This window comes from Fusarium redolens (genome assembly GCF_020744475.1).
Source record: "Fusarium redolens strain MPI-CAGE-AT-0023 chromosome Unknown BKA55scaffold_1, whole genome shotgun sequence".
Taxonomy (NCBI): domain Eukaryota; kingdom Fungi; phylum Ascomycota; class Sordariomycetes; order Hypocreales; family Nectriaceae; genus Fusarium; species Fusarium redolens.
In genome coordinates, this window is record NW_025763664.1 from 5,161,268 (window position 1) to 5,173,202 (window position 11,935).

At 47.7% G+C, this 11,935-nt stretch overlaps 4 protein-coding genes and 1 non-coding gene across 5 annotated transcripts; 2 read left to right on the forward strand and 3 right to left on the reverse strand.

Annotated features, from left to right (window-relative positions):
• Positions 1 to 3,759: 3,759 nt before the first annotated feature.
• On the reverse strand, positions 3,760 to 5,531 carry BKA55DRAFT_55787 (uncharacterized protein). The gene has a single exon (XM_046191837.1). The coding sequence runs from the start codon at positions 5,383 to 5,385 to the stop codon at positions 4,024 to 4,026; it is 1,362 nt and encodes a 453-aa protein (XP_046057375.1). The 5' UTR covers positions 5,386 to 5,531; the 3' UTR covers positions 3,760 to 4,023.
• Positions 5,532 to 5,574: 43 nt separating this feature from the next.
• Positions 5,575 to 6,069, forward strand: BKA55DRAFT_552225 (uncharacterized protein). Its single transcript, XM_046191416.1, has one exon. The coding sequence runs from the start codon at positions 5,811 to 5,813 to the stop codon at positions 6,048 to 6,050; it is 240 nt and encodes a 79-aa protein (XP_046057376.1). The 5' UTR covers positions 5,575 to 5,810; the 3' UTR covers positions 6,051 to 6,069.
• On the forward strand, positions 5,630 to 5,727 carry BKA55DRAFT_t17. The gene has a single exon. It is a non-coding gene; the product is annotated as a tRNA-Leu (tRNA).
• A 427-nt stretch (positions 6,070 to 6,496) lies between the features above and the next one.
• BKA55DRAFT_495954 (uncharacterized protein) lies at positions 6,497 to 7,861 on the reverse strand (the record flags this gene model as incomplete). The annotated part of the gene is made up of 3 exons (XM_046186329.1): positions 6,497 to 6,745; positions 6,788 to 7,672; positions 7,778 to 7,861. The coding sequence occupies 3 exons, from the start codon at positions 7,859 to 7,861 to the stop codon at positions 6,497 to 6,499; spliced, it is 1,218 nt and encodes a 405-aa protein (XP_046057377.1).
• Positions 7,862 to 9,776: 1,915 nt separating this feature from the next.
• Positions 9,777 to 11,741, reverse strand: BKA55DRAFT_495918 (uncharacterized protein; the record flags this gene model as incomplete). Its single annotated transcript, XM_046186322.1, has 2 exons — positions 9,777 to 11,115; positions 11,167 to 11,741. 2 exons carry the CDS (start codon positions 11,739 to 11,741, stop codon positions 9,777 to 9,779), a joined length of 1,914 nt encoding a protein of 637 aa, XP_046057378.1.
• Positions 11,742 to 11,935: the final 194 nt, after the last annotated feature.

Genomic DNA, 11,935 nt, shown 5'->3' on the forward strand with positions numbered 1-11,935 from the left:
AAGGTGATGGCGCGTTATCAAAAATCGAGTTTAGGTAGTTGCAAGAAAAGAAGTGAGTTGACTTGCGCGTCAATGGTCGCAACTCAGGTTGCCAATTAATTACTTGGGTATTACCTGAGGCTAAGGTAAGGTAAGGCAAGGCAGAAAACTAGTACAGCCACTGCCACTGCTTGGTAGGTGAGATGAAATAAAATAAGGTCACCTCAGGTAAAGTTGAAGTGGATGGCGTCGGGAAGCAGGAATGGAGAGTCAAGACCAACACCCTGGTTGGTTGAGGATCTGATTCTGGAATCTTAGAGCCGGGGGGCCAGGGCTAAAGACAATAAGCGCAGTTCAACTTGGCAGATAGGAAGTTGACGAGTAAGGACAAGAGAAGAGATTACGTGCAAGATAACTTGGAGGTAGTTATACGAGTTGTGTAGAGATTGAGATCCATCGAGAGCAAACTGAGCTCAGAGATTGTCAAGCTGATGATGAATAGTCGAGGAAGGATAGGAAAGGGATAAGTCAAGTTAGGTTGAGAGGGAGAATGAATAGTAGACATGGAAGCCCAGGAATCTCAAAATGGGGGCGTGTGGGGCCTGCGAAGAGCTAAGGCAAAAGTCAACAGTTACCTTACGTCGTAACGGAATTGCCAGGGAGCCCGGAAGAGAAGTTGTGTGGAAACGGGAGAAGAAAAGAGTGGATTAATAGATGCCTTGATTAAATCTTACGAAATGAATCAATGAGAAGGAAACTGTATTAGTTGTGCCCTAAGAGGAGAGAGTATTTCATGCCATAAACCAACTCTGCAACTGTATCAGCACTGACACGATACTGCAGTGTTGTTGTGATCGATCCATTACTCTCTAAACTTCTCCCTTTGTAACTAAGATTGGCTCTTGGTCTTTAGACCCTGGCTCACCCCTCACTGAACTGGAGTGAGTGAGTGTGCCTTGGATTTGCCATTCTTCGTTATTAGAGATTTGCGGCATCAACCTGGCTTGCTCTGATTGGTCATGAGAGTTGCCAGCCTTGATTCAACATCACCCTTAGGTGCACCTAGAGCAGCAACAACGAACCAAGGTGGGAACGCAAAGGCTCATTGCATTTATCAGGTGACTCAAGGTCAGTTATGAACATGCTTGAATGGCTGGCCAGAAAGGTAGTTATGTAGTTGACCATAGAGAGGTGTTTCGCATAAGCCATCAGTGCTTCCACCCTTCATCCCCCCTTCAACCATGTTTAGCTTTTCAACTCGCTCACTCATCATCATTTCTGCTCTGGCTTTTCTGACCTCTTTCTCTGATGATGAGTCCCCTTTCTTGTGGTTGCGAATGTTCACTCATGAAACATGTCATAGGTGGACGCTTTAGACCAACTCATGCAATATTACATACACGCCTTTGAATATCACCAGCCACCCCCATAGGTTCACAGTCTCTTAGATAAGGTATTGTCAAGTTGTGTACTCGATGTGACTCGATGTGCCGATACAGCAACTCTAATCAACAATCCCTTGTATTTTGCTGAACTTTATCATGTCGCATCACTTCCAATGTGTCTTTTCAATTCCCCTCATTGGCACCTATCGGGTTGTGCATCGTTCTAGTTGACAACTACTGACGCATACACTGACACCGCTCTCTCAACTCTAAGACCCGGTGAATAGTCGTGGAGGCGAAATGCCAAGGATACGAGATTCCAAATTGGCAACGAGTACTGTCCGGTTACAGAATGATACAATAACTCGTTCTCCTGCCACTAATCGAAGGCATGATTCCACCCTCTGTGACTGATCGACTCAGCCAGCCAGCGCAACACCGCCCCCTAGCAGCAGCACAGCGCCAAGACAAGCCTGGCTTGACAGCGACAATGATGCCACGATTTTCATCAATAGTCACAAGCTCAAGCCAATAAACCCTTCCACATCACATCACAAGTCCCGACTTCTCTCCCGTTCTTCTCCTCATCGCCAGCAAAATTAGCTCAATTCGGCACTTTCATGTTGTTAATTTGAAACCTTGACTTGTGGTAGCACTCCAAAAAGTCAATATTCTCATGTTGCATATGCCGGAAAGTGAAAAGTTGAGGCATGTGCTGATTGAATAGTGCCAGTACGTTATGATTATGATGACATACTCAACCCTTTTGAGCCAATCACGTAACAGCATTGTGTTCCAGTTCTGTGCGGCAGCCAATAGAGAACAGCGAGTCTTTTGCGGGAAAATCTGTAATCTCGCAACTTCATGGTTCCCGCGCTTATACGCACGCCCTATCTAAACGCTGATACACGCCTCGCAATTTGGGCATCGTTCGTCTTTTATTGCAGTACAGCTTCCTGTGAGAGTCATCAACCAATTTATCTCTTGGGTACTCTCACGTGCATAGCTGATGTCCTCGATGTACTGTTACGCACAGTCGTCCCTTTAAACTCATAACCATATGGTTAACTTCGCCGACAACTCAATTACACCGTGAAACTGCCGAGGTTGAAAACGAAAAAGGGTATCAACCCTCGAAACTCCAACGGACATTAGCTCAACTCAGCTCATCTCAACAACCGGCGGTTGTACAGAATTGTACAGTAACGCACATAGTGGCAGGGCTAAGGACGGATAAATAGCTCTATGCCGTTATAGCGCCCGCGTCCAATCTTCTCGAATCTTGCCTCTTCTTTGCTTACACGAGTTGATTACTGAGTTCTCGTCAGCGTTGCTACATCTGGAGGTCGCCGAGACAGTCATCAAGCAAGATATCTAGTACAAGTGCTTACGAAAGAATAAGTATGTCAGGACATGCTCACAACAATGACACCAAGTGCGAAAAGACTCTGATCATCTACATATTTTCCCTCAAAAGACTTGTGAAACTTCAACTCATATTACATGACTCGCTTGTCATCAGGTTCAACGTCAAAGTTCCCAATCTCGTAACGTAACCGGGTCTTCGCGATCAACCCATCTCACCCACTAAGTCCCGACAATTCAACAACCCCTGTAGATTTTATTATTAAGAAAAATTGGGCTCTCCTGGGGTGTCAGAGAATTAAAAGTCGCAAGTTTTCTCCCGTTCCCTAGGCTCTTTCTCAGTTGAATAGGAGCCGATAATACCCACCGCTGGTTCGTCCTGTTTGGTTATCATGAGTTACCGTGCCTCTCTGCCAATTATGCACGTCTTGCAAATCACCAACTCTTTTGCTGTGTGGTTAAGACAAGTCACAGCGTCGCGCCAATTATGCTTCTCTGCATTGTCTATCATCATAATATGCCTGTCTGAGTTTCAGAGTCTTCTATGCCGTGTTGTCATTAATTCCCTCATTTCTGTTGGTCGACTTCTGTCAAGTTGAGTTGTCAACTTCTTCAAAAGTGTCTCGCTGTAATCGCAATGTGATTCGTCTACCACAACTGCACATTCGGTCTCTGGAACAACGCAACTGTCGTTCTCGTTCAAGGCGAGGGTTTTGTGTTCCGGAGATTCGACGGTAACCGAATGGAATTGTGTTGGAATTGTCATGTTTGTGAAACGTCTCCCGGGTAGCACATAGTTGCGACTGGTTGAACTTGAAGACAAGCGAACCAGTCGATGTTCCTAGCCGAGGGTTGCCTGTTTAATGTAAAACCTGACTCATTGTCACGTTGAAATACACTTGTGTGTAATTTATGAGGGCTGCAAATGTGTTCACTTATCACAACTCGTGGTGGTATTCTTGTAGTTGATCCGCATATGATATTCATGACCAGAAGAAACTGCCAAAGTATACCAGCTCAAAGTCAAAGTTCTGATATTGTAAAACTGTCAATAAGTTTAGGAAAGTAAATATGAGTTTTCACGATGTTTATGAGTAGTTGGCTGCTACAGCTAATTTAGTCTGTCAGTATAGCATGTCAACCAACGACATTACTCTTACTATAGCACCATGAGCAAGCATGACACACGTCCGCTCATCTGCATGATCCGTTTCAAAGATTAATCAAAAGCGATCAGACTTTGACTTCAATTCATTCGATGTCGTTGCATTCATTTTCTTCATTGTGGCTGGCATCACCTCCCCCGTCCTCGACCACGGCCTCTGCCCCGACCGCGTCCTCTACCTCCACCACGACCTGTCTTCGGTCCACCTCTCTGGCCGCCCTGATTATCAAATCTCTCAAACAATCTCTCCTCTCCAAATGCTCCCTCGCCAAATCTCATAAAGTTGACAAGACCGCGATCCACAATCGCTACCAGCACGTTGCGGTGTCCGTGCTTCAGTCGCTGATACATGCGTCCTCCAGGGCCCTTCCAAGCCTCATTGGGCGGGTCGTAAGGTGTAGATTCCAGAAGCGCTTCGATTTGTTCGAGCGTTGGAACGCATGTATCGCTTGCGTCAACCACCGCAAAGCGGAAATCAGGTGGTGGTGGGTTCTTTTTTGAGAATGGCGCGCCACCTGATTTCCATACGTGAAAGAAAACTCGCCAAGGATCTTGGGGAGGATGAACCACGGGAGGTGTAGGTAGTGGCTTGTGGCGGGGAAGAATGGCAAGTTGGTCGTAGATAGGTCTATAAGCGCGGTAAAGACCTGGCTGAACAAGAGGTCCAGATGGGTTTCGCCTTGGTTGCGAATCTGAGCTGAAGAATGAGAATAGCCATTGCCATAGAGTCTTGGACTGGGGTGTTGGTGTTGGCGCCTCATAGGGTGGCGCGCGTAGAATGTAGAAGCCTGCTCGCTTCAGATGCGAGTAAACTTGGTATTGTGGTAATGTGATTTTGCCCCTCTCACCCTCATTTCCGATAAACAGTGAGTATGCCGCCTCAAGACTCAAAGGCAGTCCGGCATCATAGTCGTCAGGTCCCATATCCGTCTTTGGTTTTCCATCAGCGTGAGGTAGGATATCCTCCAATTGTCGATTTGGCCACCAGAGATCCATAGTCCCTCTCTCGATGAGAAAAATAGCCTCCTCAGGCAAAAGCCAGATTTTTCCCGTACCCAAACGCTCCTTATGTGCAGGTACCGCCCTTCCAATATCCTTCTGCCATGTTCCGCGCTCATGCTCAACCATGACAACTCTGTCACGCAGCCATAAGCCCTCCTTCTCACCAGCTTCCTCTACCTTAGCCCACCAGTCGGGAAAACACCATCCCCGAACCCAGGAATCTTCGCGATGTATCCTCGTGTACCCTAGGACATTATCCAAGACATTGCGACTCGCTTCGAGAAGACCATCCTGTGCACGGGTGCCATGTGACTCGAAATCCTTCTCGCCCTTGCGAATAGCTTTGCTTGATACACCATGCTTGTCGAACATGGACAGGAACAGATTAACATCCGGCGTATCATCGTCGACATCTTCTGTAGCAGCGCCGCTGGTGCCTTTAGCTGGTTGTGCTAAGGTATTGGGATTATCGTCATCGTCAAAAGCCATGGTGATTATATGGCGAAAGAGCTTTCTTAAGCTTCAGATGATATTCGAGTCGCTTGAGATACTGTCGCAAAGGGCTTCGGAGGCGTTGAGAATCGTCTGCGGTCGGTTGGCGTGAAGTGATGTTGAAAGATAATTTTATGCAAGGCTATAAAGCTTCAATATTGATATTTTCTGCCCCCACCAAAGGTCTGGTAGTATATACTGTGAAAGCGCAACCATTTCTAACAACCAACGAATCATCATCGCTAACTTGGCCGAGTGGTTAAGGCGCTGTGTTTAGGTTCTTATCAGAAACCAAACCCGCAGTGGGAAACCGCGGAGGTTCGAACCCTCCAGTTAGCAAACTAGCGATTCACTTTTTGCTATTTCCATCATCGCTTAAAACGTTTCATATTGTTTGATTTGTTTGTTATTAGCGATCACCGATGATCAGGATCATTTGTACTGCTTGTCTCTATAGGACCATGCCTGAGGATCATGTCATTGTCTGTGATTCTCGAACAATCTGCTCCTTGTTTTTCTCAAGTACAATGACCTTCTTTTGTTTCCCATTATCTTTTAAGGGATTGTTTTCCTTGACACAATCGCCCTCAGGCCGAGTTCAGCTCCTCATGCTGGGTATGGCATTGACTCTACTCATATACCCTCAGAAAATAACTCCTTAGACCAACCGGTAAAACTCATGGCTTCATAAGATTCAATATATTTCATTCATATCACTACAACATGTGGAACATTTACATCGTGCACTTGCCCACTGCCTGTGCTCATTCCTTTCCTTGAGCCCCCCGGAACGCCATGAACTATGCCCGTTATTACAAGAGCCCTATCCCCTCTTCACCGGTTTCCCCAAAATGCAAACACCCCTGGGTATACTTCAACTGGAGGGCAACCTCGATAGCTCAGTTCCGTTCTCGCCAGGCCCTTTGTTATGCCGTCATGCGACCCATTTCTCTACCGTTGTGCCGTTACGCTCGATCTGGCTTGGGAGATATACTCCCGACGCGGCTTCAGTTGCGGCTCATTGGCGCAACGGGCGTCCTGCCATCTTGGATGAGCGTGGCGCATGGCAAAAAGGTTCTTAAAAACCATCCCTGGACCTCCTAGCTCATCATTCAATGAATGGCTTCTTCTGACCCCCAACCATACATAGACCCAATGCTCGCAATGAATCGCGGTCGTTAGCAAGAATAACAGTCGGCGCTGGAAGCATCGGGTTGTTCGGATCGACGTGAGAGGCGTCTTTGGCCGCTTGTTCTATAGCGTCCATCTCTTCCTTACAGGCCTGTTGATCTAAGGGGCAGATGACAATCGGCTGTCGTATTGTTACATCTCGGGCACCACTAAGATTGACCTTGGACTGTTAGCGCATACGAGACGCGGAAAACTAAACGGAGCATACCTTAATAACCAAGTAGAACTCGATTTTGTAAAGGGTAGAAGTCGTGGTAAACGATGTGACTTCGTAAAGAGGAAATTGAGGCTTCCCTCGCTTAACAACGCCTTCTGGATCTCTCAGATCTTTGGAAGGAAATATCAGCCCGACGTTTGTGGCGTAGCCCGCCTCTGGCATCTTTGTCTTAACCACTTGCACCTGTCTCGAGATCTTATTGATCTTCTTTGAAGGTTCATCGCCTTCTGGGTTGTATGTGATTTCCTCCTCAACAGTCAAAGTAATCTTGTCAATTGTGACGCGTTTCGCTTTACTTAGCCAGTCGAGGTTTGGCGACAGTTTGATATATACTGTGATGGGATCACTGGGGCCGTAACTCCATCGTGGTAGATTGATGCCGAGGTGTACGATATTATCGTTGGTAACCAATTTGGATTCGGGTTTGTTATACATTCCAAAGGTAGAGAGTGTATCATAGCGTTGTAAAGGTATCGGAAAAGTGTATTTGTACTGGTTGCTGTGGCCTTGTTGGACAGTAACGACGAGCTCGTAGTATGTTTCGGCGGTTCGGCTGGGTAATTGGAGGGACGCTGGAGGTATACGCCGATTCGACTCTTCGCCACCGCGACCAAAAGGAATAAACAGAACGAACGGTAGATCCATAGCAATGATCCTCTCAGCCTCTTTTCCAGATGAGCAGCGAAAAAGAAGCTGCTCTTTTCCGACCAGATCCGTAGTCTCGCGGCGGGGGGCGCCTAGATGTCGTTTCGCAATGCTATCGGCATCGGGATGTATTGTTTCTCGGCGCTGAAGACATATTCGAACGAGGGAGACGGGTACGGGCATGGAAAAACCCTGACCAGGGCGAATTTCGACTTTTCCTTCGATGCGCGGCTACAGAAACCAGCAATGTCAGCATAACGAGGCCCGGCGCACTTGAACTGGTGAGGTAAGGATGAGGGCGTAAGCAAAGACGAGCTGAAGCTGAAATTGACGTACCAGGGTCGCAGAGATACCGGGATAGCCCACGAGAAAGCTACTGTTTGGAGGACCCGAGACCCTCACGCTCGCAGGGCCCGACATGATTGTGGTTTTGTTGATGCAGCGTCAGGCTTAAGGTTTGTGAGGCCCTGTGAGCCGAGTATCGTAGTGAGGAACGGTACCTAGAGCGGCGGTGTCGAGTGGGGGGAGATGACGGCGACGAAGCGGGATCGGGAACGGAGGGGGCGGCTGGCTGAGCCCCGATGGCGACGAAAGCGTCGGGCTACGCCAGAGCCAGGATACGTAGAGAGTTGCGATGCCAGAATTGGGCTTAAATGTTGAGAAATTGGTGATGTAGTGGTGTTCATGAATCCAAGAGTTGCTAAGCGTCGATACTGTAGGTTGGTGGAGGGGAAAGCTTATGGAGCCCTGGTGACGAGACCAGTAGCTGCGTGCGAAAGGCGACGGGTGCTCGTGTTGGGTCCTAGGCTACAGCCTTCAGCTCCCACTAAAACAAGCAGATCGGTTTACTCTCCAGCTACTGGAATTATTGTACTATTCCTGGAGTGCGGGTGTGTTGGAGGAATGCGTCAATGTTGCCAAGATCAAGGTGGGGGCAACAAGCAGCGCTCTGGTCAATAATTTGAAGCGCTACGAGTTGAAGATTATCGGAAGACGCTATGTTGTTGAAAATGGCGAGAGCATCACCAGCCAGGATGACGTTCGAAGAGGGGTTGTTCAAGCTTCGAATCGGACCAGAAGCCGGAAGAAGCAGGTCGATAGGCAGAAGTGCTTGCAGCTAAAGAATGGAAGAAGAATCTGATCCAAAGAGAATGGATAGGTTAGGATACGGTAGGATGGGAATGGCATGGGATGGAAGACACTGGAGGCTCAGCCTAAACGTGGAGTGCAGAGTGGAGTTTATGCAGGTAAAAGGAAGGAAATCGGAGCTGAAGCTGAAAGATGCAACCCTCTCAGCCTTCACAGAAACAAGAAACGTCAAAGAAAAACGGTGGCAGAAGTATTGCTTTTTCACTGAAACAATAAACCCCCAGCCGTCTGTGAAAGGCCCTAATCCCTAATGCTAAGCGCCTGCTTTTACTCTTCCCTTTTCGACGTGTAATCAATTTACCAGGTTCAGGGTCCTGTCAGCATTCAAAAGCGCTTTTGCCAAATCAGAACATTTGATGAAATCCATCCATCTCACGCGGCAAGGCAGTCTTGAAGACTTAAGGCTGACTGCCCAGACAAATATGTGGAGGCGATAATGAGAGCGGAGTGAATGAATGATATTCGTATATGAATATGTATTTGGACACTCGATATTTACAGAGTTACTGTATAAGACATCGGTATAAGTAATGTCTTGGCTTAATAGAGTTATTCTTTAATTAGCTCGTTTACCAACTCTTAATGCTCTTAAGCTGCACGGTCGTTGCTGCAGCACCCGCTTAGCAGAAAGGTACAGTATGAAGATGCTGTCATTGGATTGGACCATCGAATCCATGTGATTGTTAGTTCCATTCTTTATATTACCTGTGTGTAACCGAGCCTCGTTTTCGCTGTCGACGTCTTACAAGAGATTGTACCAATATATATATAACAATCTCCACCCAATATGACATGACTTCCTCTGAGTGTTGATATTTACTGAATTAGTCAATGGGACAAATGCTTCATTCCTGCCAAGCATTGACTTTCTATCAAGATCGTGGCGGGCGGGAATAAACCCAGTTTATCCCCGCTGTCGTAGATCAAGATCGACAGGAAGGAGCCACTTGTGGCTGGAGACCCATCTATGCATGTCTCGAGTCCCATCCTCGCTGCTACAACTTCAATCTATCACTTTTCACCTGGACTCGAGAAATACTCAAAATAACCATCATATTCTTATATATGAAGAAATCCAGTGCAATGGGGCTATAGCTGAAAGCCCGTATCAGTTCTCGCTAATTCTGCCAAACACAAACTCGTTGTCTTCGCAGAACAATAGTGCAGCTCATCTACCTAGCTATGATTACTCTCTCTTTTTCTTCTTCGTTGACCCTGACTTAATTGAACTACCATTGCCTGGCAGGGCTCTTTCATGCGTGGTCTCCCCTGCTTTCAACGTCACTTGTCTTTCAATGCTCAATATGCTTGTACCCTTGTCTTCCTTAGAGTCCATGTCAACAAGTCTTATACTGTTGCCCTGGTGTTCGAATATAACCGTTGGACGATCCAAGTCCTCAAATTCGACCGGGCGTTCTGTGGTATGGGCTTTCTTGTGTCGTTCCCACCGTTGCTGACCTGGCATGCGATCTGCTCCGAGTACATCGCGCCGGTCTTCTCCAAACCAGAAGGTTGATGCTCCAGGAACTCCGGCGAAGTAGCACACTTGAAACGGAAGCATTCCAGACAAGCGGGATTCGTCTTCGCCCCTATAACGTGCGGCCATCGCTTCTTCGGAGACATCCTCGCCATTCTTCAATGCCTCTTTATGCCATTCGGCCAATGGTTCGCTTTGGTCTTCTGTTGACTCAACCAATACCATGACTGGTACGATCCCACCAAGTTGTCGACGATCATTGGGAAAGACTGGCTCTTCACCCACGAGTGACTCCCCGTTGTGTCGACAGATGTCAACGCGTATTTCATACATCGCCGCAACTGTGGCTGAATTTGCAGTTGCGACTGTAGCGTGAGTCTGCGCTGGGTACGTCTTTCGGTCGATGCCCAGATAGTCCATATCGGTATTGTGCAGAGAAGGATGAGTGGCCCCACTGTCGAGTTGCATCTTAAAGCATACTCGGGGTGCCGTACTGTCATCTTCGACAAAGCACGTACCTCTCCCGGGTGAGCCATGCTCTCTCATTCTCGTCTGATACAGAAGGACTTTTCCATTCTTCATACGGTCAGGGTCATTCAACCTTGAGGCTACGCGACTGTGAAATCCCTTCACGCGCTGGAAGCCCATATGAATGGCCCACGCATGAGAATGATATTCGGACAGGACGCCGGAAAACCCAGAAGGCTGGGCCCAAGTGGCAGCCATTAACTGTTCAGGTCGGTAGTTACCCTTTGGTGCTAAGGGTGCCTCATACCAGAGCCAACCATCGCCGTACATGCTATGATATCGATCTAACCTCTCTTCTCGATCAAGGGTAAAAGACTCGTATGAGGGACAGAAGTCTACCACATTGCCAGCATACAGAAGCGTCCACTTGTCCCAGCACTTGATACGTCCAGACTGATACGCCTGGATGGAGGCGCGTATGTTGGTATTGCCAACTGGACATTCATTTCGCTCAAGTGATGCGTTCAAAAGACTTATTCGTTGTTGAACCCGTTGTCGTTTGGTTGTCTCTAACTCATCACTGGAAGGTCAGCCCACATGTCACCACATCCCTTCGAGCGAGCTGACTTACATAGGCATTAAGTTTTCATCGGTTTCTTCCATCTGTGCGAATCTCTGTCTGGCTTTGTCCAGTTGTTTTTCGAGACCAGATAAGTCTGCTAACGGCTGAGTTATGCGAGCATTCTCGATTATAGCTTCCCACTGAAGAGCTGATCGCTCTGCTTCTTCCAGGCGGCTCAGATTATCTCCAAGAGATTCACCAATGGCCAATGGTGGTTTCCAATTCGGAGGAATTGGCCTTTGGGCCCTTAAAGGCTCATGAGTAGCAGAGGACATGTGTGCAGATGCATTGGACGAACTAGTCGATGCTGCTGGCTGTTCCCCTTGCATTTGTGCAGAAGAGCTTTCCGCTGCTGCTGCTGCTGCTGCCACTTCATCTCCCATGTGAGGCGGTACTGGAGAAGATTCTGGTCTCATACTCCTCTGAAGTCGCTGACTTCGTCTAAGTCTGAGGTTGATTTCACGGTTCGCTGGAGATCTTCCTGGACGCTGTCCGAGCCTAGGGGCAAGCGGCGTGCCGTCTATTTGTCGGTGAATGCGTCTTCCGAAATCCTTCTTGGTGTTACTGCCATTTTTTCTCGCCATGGTTGCGCGATAGCTTCGCTACAAACAGGAGAGCAGTGGATGAAGGATTGTTGAGTTGACTGTCTCAGTTCATTCCGTATGTTTTTCTACGTCAGCATAAAAAGCCAGTTGATCCGAATTTAGTTCAATTCTTTGTCCTCTTTACCGTTGGGCAATGCGACCATCTTAGATTGTGGCGTCATGTTGGCAAACAA